Source organism: Wyeomyia smithii, chromosome 1 (assembly GCF_029784165.1).
Source record: "Wyeomyia smithii strain HCP4-BCI-WySm-NY-G18 chromosome 1, ASM2978416v1, whole genome shotgun sequence".
Taxonomy (NCBI): Eukaryota; Metazoa; Arthropoda; class Insecta; order Diptera; family Culicidae; genus Wyeomyia; species Wyeomyia smithii.
In genome coordinates this window covers 44,709,074-44,729,722 of record NC_073694.1, presented here as the reverse complement: position 1 = coordinate 44,729,722, position 20,649 = coordinate 44,709,074, and the positions used below count along the sequence as shown (strand labels likewise).

The 20,649-nt window shown below is 38.8% G+C and overlaps 1 protein-coding gene across 1 annotated transcript in view; it reads left to right on the top strand.

The window, feature by feature from the left end:
- LOC129719076 (E3 ubiquitin-protein ligase Ubr3) overlaps nucleotides 1-20,649 on the top strand; it is a 101,623-nt gene that overhangs the window by 5,004 nt on the left and 75,970 nt on the right. The window contains exon 2 of the mRNA XM_055670465.1: nucleotides 16,760-17,447. Coding sequence (XP_055526440.1) covers nucleotides 17,144-17,447 — 304 coding nt within the window. The 5' untranslated portion in view covers nucleotides 16,760-17,143. The remainder of the gene's footprint in view (nucleotides 1-16,759; nucleotides 17,448-20,649) is intronic.

Genomic DNA, 20,649 nt, shown 5'->3' with positions numbered 1-20,649 from the left:
AATCCTCGATGGGACGCAACTTGGGGACGGTGGGTGGGTTCGCCAACCTGGGTACCACATCGATATTCAGCCGCTCCATCTCCTTCAACAATCGCTTCGAGTAGTGCCAGATCCGGCTAAAACACCGCATCTAAGGCCTTATGGTGTTTCTTGATGAACAACGCAATTTCCAGTAGGCACTTCGTACTCCTTTCCAGCTGGTCTTGAGATACGATGCTGGCCTGAAAAGCTAATTGTCGTAGGTTCGAGTCTCGACTCGGGAGAGACTGTTAGTGTCAGTACGATCGTAGCGCTAGCCCCGCCATTGTCATGTACACTGAAACAGTTAGCTACGAAGTCTGTGTATAATAAACAGCAGATTGAGTTCTGAATCGGAATGTAGCACCAAGGCTTTGCTTTCACTTCGTACTATAAATATCACACTTGCTCACTTCCTTCGTGTGGGAAATAAAATACGAAGTGCCCTTCCAGTCGTTGTCATCCAGGGCGGGACAGGTTTCGTTGTCCATCACCACTACCACGTCGTAATTTGCCGAGAAAATTGATTCGACCATCTTATTCAGAGGCCTGCAGCTCCGAGGCGCCTCTTGACATGTATGTCCATTTGGACGTCCCAAAATTGCATCAAGTCTGGAATCCTGAGAGCTCACTCTTCATATGAGAGGAAAAGATGTAACGAACAAACTTTTCTTCGGAAGCAGCTATAGAAAACGATTTTTTCAACTGGCCTTGATAACTTTTTTGAAAAAAAAAAAATCGGTTTTTCTCATGTTCAATCCAAAACACGTGTCTAGTGATTCAATTTTCCATGGAACCTGATCCTTTTTATTTTTTTTTGCAGGATTCCTTGGGGTTAAACCATGAGGAAAAAATTTGTTTTGGTTTGTCTATCGTCAATTTATTTTCTTAAAAAATTATCTATCCTTAAAAAAAAAGATTTTTGAGGTAAATTTTGACATTCAATCGATGAAAGTGGGTTTGATACCATACCATACTCTCACCAACTAAATACCGTGAAAAAATGCTTGATACCCACTTTCGATGATTGAATGATAAGATGCACTTGAAAAATCTCCTTTGGATAGATTTTTTTCTTAAAAAAATAAGTTACTATAATTGATGCTGCATGGGTAGTTTCGTCAGTGAGTGTGAAGGTAAACCCACGAACCCATGCAATTTTTGTCCATTTTTTGAAGTAGAATACTTCTCTCAGGAAGTTCGGCTACATAGGGATGTGAAATGAAAATCTAAAACCGAAAAAAGTGAAAAATATGTCCAATTTCAAATGCTAATAAATCGGTTAGTATTCGATGGATTTCCTTCGTTCTTGCAGCAATAGATTGGAAAATCTTCTAAGATTCTTCCCAAAATAAGATAATTGTAATTTTATTATTCACACTATTGTACTATTGAAAATAGTTATGCCTTGTCAAAACGAAAAATTCGACCTCTGATTGGTCGTTATATGCTTGCTTCCCAAGCACGGTCGACAGGATCATATACCTTGCAATTGAAAACATGCTATTTGGCCTATATAAGAGCCTGTTTCAGCCGGAGCCGCTCACAATAGTTCTAGACAGCGACAACAGCAGTCGTCCTTCCTTAGCAGCAGCACTAGCCCTGTGGTTGGTCACCACGTCTCAGGAGCAGCGCGGTTTTTCTCAGCGTGTGTCGCCAGACAGCCATTATTCCCCCCGTGTTGGGGCAGCATGATGATTGCCATCAGGAAATCCAATTTTGGAAATCAAAATGCCTTTTTCAAGGCAAATAAACAAGTCATTGAAGGTTAATAATTTTTGTCAACGCAAGCAAGCATTCTGTGTTGCATCCTAGCAATTTAAATCTGTCGCACCCGTCCAATTTACTGAATATAAAATATCTTCCACAGTGCATGTTGTCCGTGTATCTTGATTCCCCCAATGTTAGGGCAGCTCAAAAGTTGTAATCAGTATTCGATTTTGTACCGCAAAATGCTTTTTTCAAGGCAAATAAACAAATAATTGAAGGTTAATAATTTTCTGACATCAACACAAGCAGACATTCTGTGCGGGACGCAATCAAATTCTGTTGTAGTTGTCTAATTTTTACTTTTTCTTTATTTAGTAAACCCCCCACTGTAGGGGCAGCGCAAAGGCTGCGATCAGCATAACCAACTTTGAATAACAAACTGCCCTGTTAGTCCGCATTCATAAAGACAGTTAGTTCGACTATGCAGAGCTAATATGAAGTCGATTCAATCAATCAGCATAAACAGAATTTCGTCGTCTCTCAGCTGCCAAGTTGCAACATGATGCAACACGCAACAGCGAGCAAACGAAATCGCTTGATGTTACAAACCGCAATAAGATACGAGTTAAAACCGTTGCGTGTGTGAGAGCACCATCGGTGTTTGTTCGCTGGATACAAAAATCAAATGCGAATTGTGGAATAATTCGTCTAAAGAACATAAAGAAATGGTAAACCTGAACTGAAAGGCGTGGCCTATTACGTAGCACCCTTCGGCTATAAAAGAGTGTTTCTGGGAAAACTAGCTATATTCATTAGTCGGAAGGTGAACTGGATGGACCGTCCACAACGTTGACAGCAGTAACAGCAGATATCGGCACTCAGCAGTAACAGACCATAGCAGCGGGTTGCGCCTGTGGTTGCCTTCAAATTCAACAAACCACTTGCCCTGTGGATGGTCATCACGTTTCAGGAGCAGCGCGGTTCTTCTCAGCGTGTGTCGCCAGACTGCCATTATTCCCCCACTGTTGAGGCAACATGAAGATTGCCATCAGGAAATCCAATTCTGGAAATCGAAATGCCTTTTTCAAGGCAAATAAACAAGTCATTGAAAGTTAATAATTTTTGTCAACGCAAGCAAGCAATCTGTCGCACCCGTCGAATTTACTGAATGTGAAATAGCTTCCACAGTGCATGTTGTCCGTGTATCTTAATTCCCCCAATGTTATGGCAGCTCAAAAGTTGTAATCAGCAACCGATTTTGAACCGCAAAATGCTTTTTGAAGTAGAATACTTCTCTCAGGAAGTTCGGCTACATAGCGATGTGAAATTAATATCTAAAACCGAAAAAAGTGAAAATTATGTCCAATTTCAAATGCGAATAAATCGGTTAGCATTCGATGGATTCCCTTCGTTCTTGCAGCAATAGATTGGAAAATCTTCTAAGATTCTTCCCAATTGAAGATAATTGTAATTTTATTATCCAAACTATTGAACTATTGAAAATAGTTAAGCTTTGCAAAAACGAAAAATTCGACCTTTTGGTCGTTACATGACTGCTTCCCAAGCACGGTCGACAGAATCATATACCTTGCAATTTAAACTATACTATTTGGCCTATATAAGAGCCTGTTTCAACCGAAGCCGCTCATAGTAGTGCAGTGCAGTGGATACCAGCGATATACAGCCACAACTGTGGCATGGTTACGGATAGCGTAGCAGTTGCAGCGGGTATCAGCATCCATAGCAGCTGATGCAGTGAGGCACTGTGCGATAGCGGGCACTAGTAAATGCATTCAATGAAAAATTGACTCATTTTGACAACACATGAGCCGTCTAGTTTTGAGTGTTAAATCAGATTTCCACTGTTTATTTTATCACAAGAAATACTTTATTCGCACTGTCCGTGATAACGCCAAGATGTGATCGGTGTCTTATCCGATATTGAATCGAACAACAAATTGTCCTTTTCAGGATGATATTAAAAACCGGATGATTGAAGAGTTAATATTTTCTCTTGAGTTATTTTACATCTTTAAATTTGTAAAAGTTATAAATTTAACTTTATCTCCGTGTCTCAGAACGTACTAAATTATGTTTTCCATCAGCACGGCATCCGAAAAATTTTAATTATCTGTATAAAAATTAATTTTTCGCATAACAAAAATTTCAAAATTGTTACGCCCCAATCATGACAAGCAACTTACTATATTATTAAAAATGGTCAATCCTTGTTGAAGCGCAAAATTCGATTGATCTGATTAGTCAACGTTTATGTACTAGAAAAAATGACTGACATGCAAGCAGCCAGGTTATCTTTCTTGTAAAAGTATTCTACTTCATCCTTGCGGTCGTGGCTTTGCACACAACCCTCCTGTGATTTTTTTACTGCAAACGTTAAGAGTTGACCATCTTGACTACTTACAGAGCTCCAGAATGCAAGCAATTTTTCCTTGCCTAGTGCATTTTGAGATCAAAAAGAATCCTCTTGTCTTCTTGGTCGAATATGTTCAAATATGAATATTGTTAATATTACGCCACATCTCTTGTCTCATAATTCAATTATCATTTCAAACAAATTTCAAATGTATTATAATATGCTATATATAAAACATCTCAGAATGCAAAAAACGGAAATACCAATTTCCAGAAATTGTAAGTCGCCATTTTAGGTTTTAAAATGGTATCTGGAGTCGATCTTCGACCTCTGGGTATTATCATAAATCCAGAAATATTCAAATTGCATAGTTTTTGACCATTCCACGCTGTTTTTGTTCAATTCAAAGTGACGTCTGGCGTCATACTCATACTGGGTACTAAATTTCAGGAACCCGATGTTGATACCTTGCAATTCAAAATGGTAATTGAAGCTGATTGCATCATGCCGGGTCCAGAATTACACAAACATATTTGATGAATTTGAAATGGTGTCGGATCGATTTCCGGTCTCTGGATACCATTCCTGTTTCAATTCAACATTCTACAATGGAATACACCTGACGACCGGAGACACAATTGTAACTACATTTTGACATGTAATAAATCCTCTCGTCAAATGATGCGACCGGGCTTTTTTGATGCAGAACTCGCCATCGTTTTCTAAGAGTTTAACCCTCTAGTGCCCAAGTTAATTTCTAGACGGGCTTCAGTAAAATCACTATGAATCATTATAAACACTTTTTAAGTATTTATTGAAGCTTTTTAGAACTTCGACTGAAGCCCGCCAAATGGCGGCATTGGGCACTAGAGGGTTAAATCGCTTGGCTTTATTCTAGTTATATTGCAGGGGCGACTCGTCCATATACGCAACCTGTGCATTACGCACAGAGACGTCAGGCAAAATATAAATGAAGTTGTGTAATGACTAATTGAAAGATTTTTTTTATTTTGTTTTTTAATAGTAACAATGACTCGCGTTTTTTCGCGGACATGACCGACTATCTGTGATTTTCAAGACTTGGTGTCTGTTTGTATGTTGTTAGAAAACAACAAATAAATAGCGAGATACACTATTTTTATATGATGTAGTTTTATAACATGAGTTTTAAAACCTGATCATTCACTCTCATCACTCACTGTAGAGTGACAACAAACTTCTTATTTATGACTGTTGATACATCCCATGTACACGCCTCTGTCATCAGGTTCTGGCCATGTCTTTTTTCTGCTTCGACCATTTATTATTGATACTAAAAATAAACTTTCCTTGACTGCCTACTGCTTGTTACCGCGTGACGTGTCCGGATATTTCCGTATGTATGATCTCTTCTCTATCTCGCGATGCGAAAATATTTTTCGGCTGCTGGCTATCGAGAAGCGATTAAAGACCGTTGTGTTGCACTGTATGAGGATATTCGTGGTCAACTCCTTCCGGTAGCGGTGTGTAGCAACCGTCTGCAAAGCTAACATTGAACTATCATTCCTGTCTGTGCTTTGTCCAAGTTACGCTACTATCTGGTATTGAGTAGGTTCAACCTACTAGGTTGAAGCAATCAGCAAACATACAAAGTAGTGTGAGATCGCATTCCCGCTGACGTCGCCATTCAAGGCGGCTTCGTCACGACTTTTAGTCTACCGACGACAAACCATGTAGTTGAATACTTGCCGCAATGAGTCTATGTCTCACCATTTTCAACCACTGTGAAGTACAACCAGCCTGAAGCCGATACGTACTGCTGGTTCTTCCAAGTATTTAAGTAATGAATAAATTGCATTAGTCGGCAGCGTTGTGAGCCAGGTTTAACCTCATCACAAACACACGAGCACAATTATATAGTTAGCCCAAGGTGTCGGGTTTATCATCAGTTTGATACAATAGGCTGACCGCAGCGCAATCCCAGTGTGGCACAAAAATAGCTGTAATTGGCAGATATTCGAGTTCTGCGGTCAACGAGCTTCGTCTTCCAACGAGAATGAAAAATACTGGACTGTTGCACAACTATCGAGCTGATCCCAATCCCAGCAGTGCGGCCCTGAACACCTTCTCGGAAGCGTTAGAACTTTTCACAGCTCCAATCGCGCGCAATTGAAAAGAAGAATTGGCGAAAAAGTACACGCCGAAGGTTTTCATTGCTATGTTCCGTCCGTCTGCTGGCTGACCAACCAGCCAGCAGTGGAACAGAATAGTGATCACACTTCCATAAACCTGTAACCTGCAAGTAGAAACTCCAGCTGCGAGCACAAGCTTGGCTGACGTGTGAATAAAAAGGTACTTGCACTGGATAAAATGTGCTGATTCGGCGTGAGCCAACGAATAAAAAAAAATAGCTTCGCAACCGACCGGGAATTCGTCATTGCATCACGCCTCATTGATGAAGAATATTTAAACATTGCTTAAAAAAAAGGAGTTCTTAAAAACAATTGAAAAATATGAAAATCGATCGGCCGGGTCACACATACTACGTCCCAAAGAATTGGTGTTTGGAAGTTTTTATCGCTTGTAAATAATGTGATTTTGTCGAAAATGTCTGTGATTAGCATCAAAAATATATATTTTCGATCGAATGATTTCTTTTATAAGTTATGAGTAAATAAGTCGACTTGCCTCAGCTCAAATTTCTCAACGTACCAAATAAGCTCCAATCGAATACATATTTTGGAACGTTTGTTAAAAAAATGTTTTCACCTGACGTCAAGAACCTCATTTTCTCTATCTTTTGAATAAGCTGCAATTAACAAGTTTATTAACATTTTTATGAATAACATCTGAAGTCACTAATAATCATAATTATTATATAAAAGGAAGCTATATTATTATCTTTTACATTATTCTATTTATATTTTATGATTGTTCGTTTTTTTCTGATATAATATATGCTCTGCCAGCTTTGAAAATGAATTATTTGTGGAAAAATATTTATTTTCCACTGACAACGAGCAGAAACTCATTAAAACGATTAAATGAAACGATCGAAACGTAGGTTTATTGAAGAGCATTTAATGGGTATGAACAGAGCCGGATTTATGGGGGGGCCCAGGGGGCCCGGGCCCCCACATTTTTAGGGCCCCCACAAATCGACAAAAAGATTTTTCTTTTTAAAAATGAGATTTAATCAAAAGTTCGATTTACAGGAAGAAAATTTGAACAGACCACAATCACAACTACATCCATAAGAGTTCACCTTGGATTCTCTTGGAATGACACACATTAACACACCATTTGAATCGAACCAGCGCGCATTAAACGCCTAGAGTTAAAGTTTAGCCGACTGTCACTAAAAGCGCCAATCGAACTGTCAAAACTCGTTCCAATCGAACATCAGCAATGTTAAAACTATGATGAAAAAACTGTTGACTGTTTGATTGGAACTTTTCAGTGACAGTCGGCCAAACTTTAACTCTAGAGCTTTAGCGCGCATGGGAGGTAAAGCAAAGAAAGAAAATAATCCACAAGTTTTTTTAATGCATTGCTTTTGCTTACTTGTCCGAATCAGGGATACCAGATGTGCTTTTCAAAATGCAGATTTTCTGAGCTCGTGTGCATATTTTATTGACCTGCAGATGTGTGTAGTTTTTTCCTAGTTTCTATTATTGTCAGAGTCGTCTTATATTTGCGCCGTCTTTCTCAAATTGTGTGCAAATTTTTGCCTGTGTTTCGCATTTTTTTTCAAATTGCGGTAGTTTTTTTTCAGGTATCAAGAAAAAAACTTGAAGACGAAACTTATTAAAAATAGGTTGCGTGCGACTGTGAAGAATGAAAGGCAGTCAAACTTAGCATTATTAAGTTTCGAGTACGAGTATACTGAAGAAGATGAATGTTGATTATTTAATTAATAAGTTTTCTGCAAAAAAACTCGTAAAGCATAGTTTACAGTTCCAAGCGAAGTGAAAAATTTGACAAGTGAAAAAGCGTAAATTTTCGCTTGCGAAATCTGTCGCGAAAACCCGTTTGTGGAACACGCAGGTATTTCACCACCCTGCAGTTTACAGTTTAAGTGGAGTGAAACTCACGAGTTTACATTCCGAGCGAAGTGAAAATTGGCTGCAACTGACAGAATAGAAACGCACGCAAGTTTTCGCTTGCTGCTCCTTTTTTCACTAGCGCTTGCATGCGTGAAAGAAATAAACCCAAGTGAAGAAGATGAGATCCACAACCATCGATTTCGCTGGATCGAATTTGTTTACAGTTCCAAGCGAAGTGAAATTTTTTGCAGGTTGCATTTTTCACGAGCGTGAAAAAATGAACATGTTGTATGAGATTTTCACTTCGCTTGGAACTCTAAATAGAGCTTAAGAAAAAATTCTAACAAATTTTTGGTAATTTTTCAATAGCAAATAAATGCTTTTAACTCGTACGATGAAAAACAGTTTTGTTTTAATTTGGGACCCCCACTATAACTGGGCCCCGGGCCCCCACAATCGTAAATCCGGCCTTGGGTATGAAATTATAAACAGCAGTTGGTTGGATTATTGCTTTTCGGCTAAAGGGACATGAAATATTAATTAATTTAGAAATTGAATTCTCTAAAAGTTTTATTTATTTCATTGGGCGAAATGGTTGTCTTGAAGCATGGTGAATTTAATTACAGAATTTAGTAAACACGTAAATGATATCATGTTACATCTCAGAGTTGTCGAATGACCAGAGACTCACATCATGAGGAATAGACAGAATCTTCAAAACTATAAAAACGAGTCGTGATTTATGTACTCTCTTTTTCGTAGCAATTGAAGCTGTTACTTTAGGACCAACATTTAAATTATGAATTTTATCGTTGCTCAAGGTTTTTACTCTGTTTCGATTTTCTTAGCTTGAGAAAATATTGTCACTGTGACACAAATCTATGACGACTCTTTTCGATATTATTGGGTGTGCAACTAACTTTTCACCTTGAAATGCGACTTTATTTAAAAAAGGTCTCTTTTAAAAATTGCCTATCGCTAATTATAACTTTTTATGATCTTTCTGGCAGAGCACCGCTACGTTAAAAGTGTTTGTGTTTTGAAGCTATCCATATGAGCAGAACACTTGATCAGTCAGACCATGTGCCATTAAACGGAACAAGTAATCGGACGGCATAATATTCGGGGAATGTGATAGGTTAGGTAAGACTTCTCATTTTAGCGTTTCTATGTAAGTTTTAACTTATTTGGCAATTCGTGGACGAGCGTTGTCATGCAGTAGAATCACTTTTTCCTGCCTCGCTCGTATTGTGGTATTGTGAGAAAAGTAACATTGTATATTTGCATTTTGCATATTATTTTAGGCTTTTGATGCAATTAAAATCATAATATGACTCGCTCTGACTGAAATCTGAAATCAGATCATTTGATACAAAGGACTCATGGTCCTCCACAAAATATCTCTCCAGACTTGAAAACTGGGGTCTGAAATTTCTATATTTTTTTATTAGAGCACGTTATATATCATATTAACCTGACAGATGGTTCAAGAAAAGGTCGATGAAGAAGATGAGAGAATACTAAGTCTGAGAGAAGACGAGCACTAACACCGGTTTTTTTTTTGTTCTGTATAGACATTTTAATCTTTTGTGATATTGCTCAGGTGTTCTCCTTTTTCGAGCTTATAGAACGTCCCGAGTTGCAAGCAATCTGTACGTGCAAACGGAGGATGTCATCTTTCCGGCTTTCGCTGCTCAAGGTCATCCTGTAGAAACTTTTTGATCGGATAAACTGTGCCCAAATGAAATCCAACGACGTCGGCAATCTCTTAAATCATTTTAGAAAAATATTGGAATCATTTGAAGAAATAGAACCATTTTAGAATCAACTGAGAAACATTTTAGAATTATAATGAAATCATAAAATCATTCAGTATCATTCCGAAATCATTTTTGAATCATTTCATTTTAGAAGCATATTAAAATTAGAGACGTTACTAATATTCATATCCGCATTCGTAAACGCGAAACATCTGCATAAAAATTAACATCCGCATTAGAGCTCAAATATTCGCATCCGTAACATCCCTAATTAATATTATTTGGGAATCATTTTAGCGCCTATTGAGCAACCTTTAAAAATTATTATAAAATAATTTAGAATAATATAAAAATTATTTGAAATGACCTAAAAATCACTTCAGATTTTGAAGTGATTTTAATGTCGTAATTGCATTACTTCGAAATTATGTGAGAACCATCTCGAAGTTGATTCTGAATTTACCTTCAGGATCCTTCTAAAAATGTATTAGGATCATTTCTGGATGTACTTCAAAATTACTTTACAGTTAGCTGAGAATCATTCTAGAATCCTTTAAAAATTATTTTAGAATCATTCCAAAATAATTTCAGAATAACTTTAGATCTTTTAAAGAATCATTATAGAAATATTTTAGAATCATTTTGGAATCATTTGAAATCCTTTTCTAGAATTATTCTTGAATCATTTAGGGGTAATTTTAGGATCATTCAAAATAATTTGATATAATACTGGTCAACAGAGGCCTTGCCCTAGAGCTCACACTGGAAAGATATGAACGATGGTTGCTTTTTAACCATTCCTTCCAATTTTAAATGCCCCTAGTCAGCTGAGAAGTGCGTCAAAAGTTCGCAGATCCGCTTCTATGTTTGCTTATGGAAAAATTTCATTTGACTCTGTGAAGACTTTGTACACTTCCGAGCTGGGTAAGGGCACAACAGTTGACAGGAACGGTTGGAAAGCCATTATCTTTCATTTGTTGTAAAATCAAGCTGGCCGATAAAGGTGATAAAAGCATTTGCCCTCGAGCTCGGACAGAAAATGAAAGATTTTAGCTTTTAAACCGTTCCTGTAAATGTTGGTGCTCCTGGCCAAGTTGGAAGTGCGTTTAGTCACTCGGTTTCAACAGATCCTAATAAATAACACCGGCCTGGTTCCAGCAAATACACCGCGTCACCTTTGTAGTGTGTTCGGTCGAGTCGATTACGTCTTTTTTCATCACCCGTCATGATGCTATTAAGAAAACGCTTTCTGTTATGCCGCTAAAGCAGCTTCCCAGGCGAAAAAATGACATTCAACGTTCCTTGACTCCTAATCATAAGGAACCAACTTGTTTTGAATCATTCCCAAACATGCAATTGCTTGAAAATGGCTTTAACTCCTAACACCGAAGCAAGCTGTTCTGCGTTTTGAATGGATCCCCATCGAGAAATTCCACCAATTCACCGTCTTCGAAGGTTTCAGATCTTCCTTTAGCTGGACAGTTATCAACATCGAATTTAGCCTCCCAAAGCTTTTAGTTCCAGGATAAGCAAAATACCAAAAAGTTTCAAAAGTGTCAATATTGTTAAAAATGTGATAGGGTATCAGTTCTATTATCGTCAGGTTTTACCTATTATCGGGAAATGATGACCAAGATCACTATTTTTTTGTATAATGGTTCTTCATAATGGAGAGCACCTTCCTGCAAAAAATCACTTCTCTAGTACTTCATTAACCCCATCGGACGATAATTGGAAAAACCTGACGATAATAGAGCCGATACCTTATTTAGTGTTAATGTTTTGGTTAAAATTTTACACTTTTTTGCATTTTTGACAGTTTCGATGGGAGTATAAGCTTACGAAAATATTTTGTGTGCGAAGACAAAATTTTTCGCATTTCACCGAACTCTATGTAGGATCCAATAAATGACTCCAATCAACCTGATGCTTACTTTTCGGGAAAGCAAACTTCTGCATCAAACGTATTTTTATTCGAACGAGAATGCAATCACTGTTCGTTTTTCGCATTCATAACCGCTTAGGATTTCCGTCACGGTCCGGTACGGTTGACGGAGATTTGCACGCCATCCGAGGTGCCTGAAGGTAAACCCATGTTAAAATACTTTGATAACCAAACGGTCTGAATCTACTAAGATTCGAAACCATTACCACCGGCTTATCAAAACAGACATTGTAATCTTACGGTTATGCTATGCTCCCCTGGTAGTGTTGCTGATTACTTATCATCAAAAGACACTGTAAACATGAAAATAGTTCAGATTAATGCAAAAGAAAAAAAATCACAAGGGTAGGGACGTGATAAGATGCTGCTTGCACCTCTATGCTACCCCGACAGCATGGTGAATTTGCGTACGATAAAATCACCAAATCTCAATGAGGCACTCTGATAACACAGTGGAAAGCTGTTTGTACACTGGAAATGGCTCATATACGTTGAATGCCAGCACTCCTGAACGTTTGTGTGCTATCAGAATACACCAACTTTTTATTGGAGGAAGTGCCGGCTGATGTACCTACTACTGATGCTTCCCGCTACTGCACAAAGGCAACTATCAGAAGAAGCAGTGTCACTGTACCTACCGCTGCTGACGCCGCCACTATTCCTGCTGAAATCCGCTGCTGCCTCTTGCTGCTGCTGCTAAGTCGGGATTGTCCTAGTCGCCATCCAGTACTTATATGACTGGTTTAGGCAAAAGCAGGCTCTTGTATAGGCCAAATAGTACATTCCCGGCTCACTAGGTATATAATTCAGTCGACCGTGCTAGGGAAAGTAAGCATTGAGCGACCAATCTGAGGTCGAACTCTGCGTTTTGACAAGGCTTAATTTTCAATAGTACAATAGTTCGAATAACCAAATTACCATCCAAAAATTCATGCATATCATTGTTTTTTTTTCTAGAATAAAAAATTATTTGACAGCGTGCCGGCAGGTTTTTGCATAAGACTAGTGCAGAAAATAGTTCCCAAGAAAAGTTCGATATTCCATTTCGATATTTTCGGTCGTACTTTCTTCTTAAAAATCTTCAAATCTCGCAATTCTTTGCAAGTTGTAGTTCCATACGATAAAATAACTATCTTAAAACTTTCAATTGAGGGTACAAACTTTTGTCTGTAAGTTTAAAAAATTCGAAAAAATCTGGGAAAAAACTTTGAAAGAAAATCATGATTTTTAGTGCCTTTTTATAGTTTTAGAAGCTAGTTTAAGAAAAAAGTTAACAGAACAGTAGTCAAAAACAGCATTTCCAGGCAGTTTTAAACAGTCTCAGAGCCACTTTTCTTTCCCTAACTTTCAAACCACATGCTTAAACATTATGATGGTTTTAAAGACAAGTTTATTTGGTCCATTGAATTCAGCTATGTTCAGATCGGTTGTGCAGTTTCTGTGCTACCTTATTAAGTTTTGTGATTTTTACAATATGATACATAACAGACAAAGTTAAAGTCCGATAACAGTGTAATTAAAAAGGATTTTATTGCGCAACTAGATCAAGACTAATTTAGTGAAAATCGGTCCAACCATTCTAAAAAATTGAGTGAGCTTAAGCAGTCTTTGAAATATGTTTCTTTTCAAAACGTGATTTCCTTCTTTTATACATATCCTTTATAAATAATTTTGAACCACATGTTTAATCATTATTTAAAGATTTTCAACACAGGCCGTTCATTTGGCACCAGTTTTGTTTAAATTGGTTGTTAGTTTCTGAGACAATAAAATTTCGTGATTTTCACATTTTGTTACACGGTGCCTAAACTAAAAATCCGATTACAATGAAGTTCAATAGGGTGTTATGAGGCCACTAGACCTTCCATTTTTAACTAATTTCGTGAAAACCGGTCTAACCATTTCTGATAAAAGTAAGTGAGTTTAAGCAGTCTTTGGTATATGCTTTGCTTTTATAACGTGATTTGACATTTTTATAAATAACGGACAAAGTAACAAACCGATTACAATGAAATTCAATAGCAACATAACTTTTGAACCATATGTTTAATCTTTATGAAATTTATAAGTTAAGAGTTCTGAAGATAGCCCGTTTATTTGACATCAGTTTTGTTAAAATCGGTTGTGTACTTTCTGAGATATTATTGTTTCGTGGTTTTTACATTTTGATACATAACCTCTAAAATGAAAATCCGATTACTATGAAATTCAATAGCAACCTTTGGGGTAACGGTCCAGCCATCTCTGAGAAAAGTGAGTGAGAAAAAAAAGTTGCACATACACACACACACGCACACACATACACACATACATACAGAAAATGCTCAGCTCGTCGAACTAAGTCGAGTGATATACGACATTCGGCCCTCTGGAGCACTTTAATACCTTTAGTTTTGAAGTAGAATACTTCTCTCAGGAAGTTCGGCTACATAGGGATGTGAAATGAAAATCTAAAACCGAAAAAATGAAAAATATGTCCAATTTCAAATGCTAAAAAATCGGTTAGTATTCGATGGATTTCCTTCGTTCTTGCAGCAATAGATTGGAAAATCTTCTAAGATTCTTCCCAAATGCAGATAATTGTAATTTTATTTTTCAAACTATTGTACTATTGAAAATAGTCAAGCCTTGTCAAAACGAAAACTTCGGTCTCTGATTGGTCGTTATATGATTGCTTCCCAAGCACGGTCGACAGAATCATAGACCTTGCCATTTTAAATGTGCTATTTGGCCTATATAAGAGCCTGTTTCACCCGAAGCTGCTCATTATAATTCTGGACTGCAACAACAGCAGTCCTCCCTTAGCAGCAGCAGTGGATATAGCAGCAGTAGCAGTGCAGCGGACAACGGCCACAGCTGTGGTATGGCAACGGATAGCGGAGCGCGTCTCAGCATTGATAGCAGGACCAGGTGATGCAGGGCAGCGGATACCAATGGCAATGGAAGCGTCCACAACTGTGGCAACAGGGATAGCGCAGCGGTTGACGTTGGTCTCAGCATCAATATAAGCAGAACCAGCTGATGCAGTGTGGCATTTTAGTGGAATGCGGTCTCTGAGCGATAGCAGGCACACTAGCAAATGCATCCAATGAAAAGAACGTTCTGGAAAATTTCAGTTTTTATTTCCCCCAAGGAATACTTTATTCACACTGCCAGTGATAACGCAAAGATGTGATCGGCATCTTATCAAACATTGAATTAAACAACAAATTGTCCTTTTGAGGATGAAATAAAAACCTAATTGAAGAGTTAATATTTTCTCTTAAATCAATTTACACTTTCAAGAAATTTGGAACATATATATTTAACCTCATCTCCGTGTCTCAGAACGTACTGAATTATCTTTTCCTTCAGTCATGAGCACAACATCCGAAAAGCTTTCATTATCAGCATAAAAATTAATTTTTCGCATAATCAAAATTCAAAAATTATCAAGTCCAAATCATGACAAGCAATTATATTACTGAGAATGGTCAATCCTAGTTGAAGCGCGAAATTTGACTGATCTGATTAGTCGTTAATCTGATTGCTTCCCAAGCACGGTCGACAGAACCATAGACCTTGCCATTTAAAATTTGCTATTTGTCTGTATAAGAGTAAGGATGGGAATTATCGACTGAAATGGCTATCGATAGTTATCGATGATTTCCTACTACTATCAATAGGTTTTTCATCCCTATATAAGAGCCTGTTTCAGTCGAAGCCGCTCATAATAGTTCTAGACAGCGACAACAGCAGTCTTCCCTTAGCAGCAGCAGTAGCAGTGCAGTGGATACCAGGCAGATAGCGGCCACAGCTGTGGCATAGCAATGGATAGTGCACTAGTTGCAGCGGATCTCAGCATCGATAGCAGCTGGGCCAGCTGATGCAGGGACAGCGGAAACCAATAGCAGCGTATAACGGCCAAAACATTAGCATGGCTACGGATAGCGTAGCAGCTGCAGCGGGTTTAGCATCGATAGCAGCTGATGCAGTGAGGCTCTTTAGTGAAATGCAGTCTCTGTGCGATAGCGGACACTAGTAAATGCATTCAATGAAAAAATGACTCATTTTGACAACACATGAGCCGTCTAGTTTTGAGTGTTAAATCAGCTTTTCACTGTTTATTTTATCACAAGAAATACTTTATTCGCACTGTCAGTGATATCGCCAAGATGTGATCGGTATCTTATCCGAAATTGAATTGAACGACAAATTAAAAAATGACTGACACGCAAGCAGCCGCGTTTTCTTGTAAATGTATTCTACTTCATCCTTGCGGTCGTGGCTTTGCACACAACCCTCCTGTTATTTTTTTCAGTGATTGCTATACCTTTCTAGGAGAAAGGCGAAAATATTTTTTATTGGAAATGCATCTAATTTATTGAAACTCCCTGCGTATGGAAGCATTTAGTTAGCATCTAATTGTATCAAAACAGTTTCTGATCACTTTCCATAAAAAAAAAAAAATATTTTGTAAAATATTGTTCTGCTAGTTATTTCCTTTGCATTTTTCAAAGATATGATGGAGCATTTGATTCTGCGTTAAGGCATTTAATGAGCATTAAATAAGCACGGCTGATTTAGTACTTTAAGCTCTAGTGACATGTTTTATTGTATTGCGCGGCGATTTCAAGCAGCAAACATTTCTACGCATTTTTGATAATCGTTTTTACCATGGGTCCTAAATATACCTACTAAAGACGAAGGCAGATGATAAAAATCTATTTTTAATGTTAGTGTTGAGCGTGATTTCAATCCACCATAATCGGTGTGCTATTCAAATGATGTCTGACATGAATTTTTATATTTCGCACTAGTCTCGTTGTACTATACCGTAGAACAGGGTGAATAGAAACAGTCTCCAATGTATCATACAGTGTACAAACAAATACTGTAATGTACCACATCAATACTAAAAAGTTTTTCTCGTTTTTTTCTCCAACAGATTTCGTTCTAACACGTCAACAACAATTGAGATTATGCAGATCGAATCATGAGTGGTTTGAATTAAGAAGATACCCTAGTTGGAAGAAGAAGCTAAGTAGTAACACTCTACTGCTCGAAGTTTTTCCTCACGTTGTACGAAATTAAAAGCAATAGAAAATGTTGCCGTCTAACGTCAGTGTGTGTGTGTTGTGAAAGTGTCTAAATGAAAAATCAAAGTGTTTAGATAAGTTTCCAATTGAAAAAGGAAAAAAGGTTTCGTTCTAACCAACGGAAATCATATGTAGCTCAGTGAGTGGGGCCTCTACACTGGTGCAGCACGTTTGTGCAAGTGAAAAGTTGCCTTGGATGTTTATAGAGCGTTTTCGGTTGTGACACACGACAAATGGAAAAGAAAACAGAATTTTACGTTCCCCCGTCACCGTCATCATCGGCTTCGTCGACCAGTGGCGGTGGGGACAGCAGAATGCCGCCCTCCGGTAATATGAGCAGCTCGAGCGGTGACAGCCGCCAGTTAGCGTGTGCTCACATTCACCATGAATTGGCAGAAACAGGGCATTCGGAAAGTTTGAATCTCCTGCTGGACGATTTGCTCTCCCCGGAGCGGCTAATTTGTGATGGAGATAGCATCGTTTGGTGCAAATGGCTGATTGCTGGCGGTCGAACGCCGGAAGAGTTCGCTTCAATAGGTGAGTTTCGTATTAAAGAGAATATTTTTTTTCTAGAATGTTTGCGTGATTTCCAGTTCAACTCGGACGGTTGGCGGTGTACCGGTTGACATCGTCCTCGGACTACTATTCCCGGTGACCGATCCTCAATGTCGAGAGTTTGTTGGTCTCGGTTGCAGCCGATTGATTTTGTTGCTTCGATGGCTAAACCATTTGTACTTATAGGCAGAAACCAGCCAAACTGAACCGATTATTGTTCTATTTCGTGCTCGCATTTGTGCTTATAATTAGCAGTAGATCAGCGGTTTGCTTAGCACCTTGTGTGGAATTTGCACAGGTGTGAATACGGAAATTGATTGTCTGCCTGCAGGAGGAACTACATGGGTGGTGAGATTCTTTTTCATTTCGGGCATTCCGTAGAAATGCAAGGTAAAATTTCAAAGTTGTGTCTATCACCCGAGAGTTCATTGGAACGAGGCTGCCAGAAAGTTTGGAGCGTCTTTGAACCACCCGAACCGCGAAGGTGTAGGTGAAATAACCATTATAGCTCCTAATAATTATAATTGAAAGAGTTCAATAAGCAGCAAGCACGGAGAAAATGCACACACTAGGTATGTGCGCGAGTGCAGGCTCCTGCTGCTGGCAGGGCGCTAATGAGAAAGAAGCAAAAGAGACAGAGAGTGGTAGGAAAAAGCGAGCAAAACATTACAACAATAACAACAACAAGCTGGCAACCGGGCGGCCAAGTTCCGTCTGTTGAACTCGTTGCCGAGGTGAGTGATCCGAGCGCGAGCGTTGCGCTCTGCTACGTTTTCCATCAACTCTGGCTGGTGCCTAGGTTGGTTCGCTGGTCGGGTCGAATTGGTTGCTGAGGCTGCGCATATGGTTATGGGCAATATGTTGCTTGGAGGCGTCTCCTTGGTCGGTTTAAATAGGTGCAGGAGAATTTGCTCTAGAAACGTTTCGACAAACGGCGGTGACGAGCAAACGATGCTTGCATGCATCTGTTGCGTACCAACGGCGGTGGTCGATGCGTGTCATGATGCGCACGTTTATACACAGATGACTGTCGGACAGGTAGATAAGTTGTACAAAGTCCTTTCACGGAGCATCCGTTAACGGTTTGCTTGTGTTGCGCATAAATGGGGTGTAAAAAGATGCTAAGCATATTGATAAATTTATTTGATTTCCTGTTCCAATCGTTCAATCTTTAAACTCATCGTTCTCTTTCAATTTTTTTAGTGTGTTGAATAAAAAGTTTCAAATCACTGGGTTAAGAACCTGATTCGTTGTAACAAAACGCTGAGATCGGGTTTTATAAACTGTGCTGAAAACAAACGGAGACGATTGGCGTTCGCAGCTTACAAAAATTATCGTCAAACCAAATTATCTATAAAAAGGTCTTAATGTTGTTTCTAGGGTACCTTTACATAGCACAACCAAAAGAAAACATCCAGAACGTACGTCCCGTTAATTTTGATCAAATTTAACTTGGCACATTTTGTCATACAGTGACAACCCTTTCAGGAGAAGAACGTCACATCGTGGTAATCGGCTTCCCATTAAAATTTTAAAAATCGAACTACATATTTTTATTCCGTATTATTTGATGAGTGATGCAAGTTTCTTGTCGTTCGTTTCCGTGCAAACTTATCCCTCTAAAGCCCAATGCCGCCATTTGGCGGGCTTCAGTCGAAGTTCTAAAAATCTTCAATAAATATTTAAAAAGTGTTTAGAATGATTCATAGTGATTTTACCGAAGCTAGGGCACTAAAGGGTTATTAGCGAAAACAAACTTTAACTTGGCGGGGACACCATCCCGTGCTGTGCTGAGATAGAATTTCGTTAGGGAAGCTGTCCAAAATCTTTTTTCATATAAGTTTCGTCGTCCATAAGCAAGCATCCTTTGTACTTCGTTAGATCCTTCTCGTAAAACTTTCGACCGCATGTTGCAGCCACTAGGTTTCACTTAAGCGTCCTGTTGGGTTTCTGACAGGCAACGAGAACAGAACGCAGTAGACGGATCCTTCGGATAGAACTGCTGTTAGCACCACATTCTTTGGCGATATCTCGATCCAAGCATCCTGGGTTTACCTCGATTGCCCTCAATATCTTCAAGTTAAGCTATGTTCTACTACGGCGCTTACGTGAGTGTGCTTATTTTTCTTCGTTCGTCTTCAATTCAGCACAAGTTCCTCAAACGTTACGTATCGAGATGAAACGTTCAGCACTGAAAGGCGAATAGTTTCCAACAAAAAACATTACAAATCCGAATTCTAGGAGTGTTTCAGATCGACCACTCTACAATAGAGAATTTTTCCGGATTCTTAAAAATATTATTGCTCTATCTTAAAGTATCAGTTTTCGAGAACATTATTCCCAAATTTTCATAGAGATGTGAGCAATAAGAAAAATGTTAGAGCTATTTGAAACACAGCTTCATAAGCTAAACTGAAAACATTAAACGCAGTTATTCTGCCGTTCCAAGCATAGTTGTCCCCATGGGCGCAACTAAGGAAAATTTCTAGGGGGGGCTAGTTTTCATGCATGTAATTTTAAAAAACAGAAAAAGGAGTTTTATCATGCTTATTTAAAAACGCTTAAAATAGTGTCGTAACAGCAGAAAAAATCACTTCAAGATAGAATCTCCGAAGATGTACTAAATATCTTGAACACAGCGTCAACGCCAACCTCTTTCAGCAACACTGATTTGATATTGAGGAGAGCCAGGTTTGGTAAATGGCTGGGTAGTGCTTTTTAACAACACACCCGTCTAGTACGGGAATAAAATAGACCCCAGTGTGGTTCGAGGCATAATTCCCTATTCCTACCTCCACGTGTTACCGACTGGGATACGAACAACCAAGGGAAAACCAGTGAACCGGTGGGAACTTGGTCGTATGCTGACAGGAAAGGGGTAGTTGTTCTCCTTAGAGAGCAGCTTATCTGAACCCCACGGGCTAGGGGCGGCTCAAACATCGACTGATCCGGACCGAACGGCTGAACTATGAAATACGGTGTCCCGCCAGCTACATCTATGGCGGCAGTCCCGTCGCGAGACTAGGCATCGCAGCCCTAGTAAGGCAGCATACTAAAATAAACATACTACGAAGAATCAAGAATTCAGAACGAACCGGAACAATAGGCAATGACCCAACCGACGAAATAAGGACGACGATTGGAAGCTCGGTACATGTAACAGTAGATCGCTCAACGCCCCGGA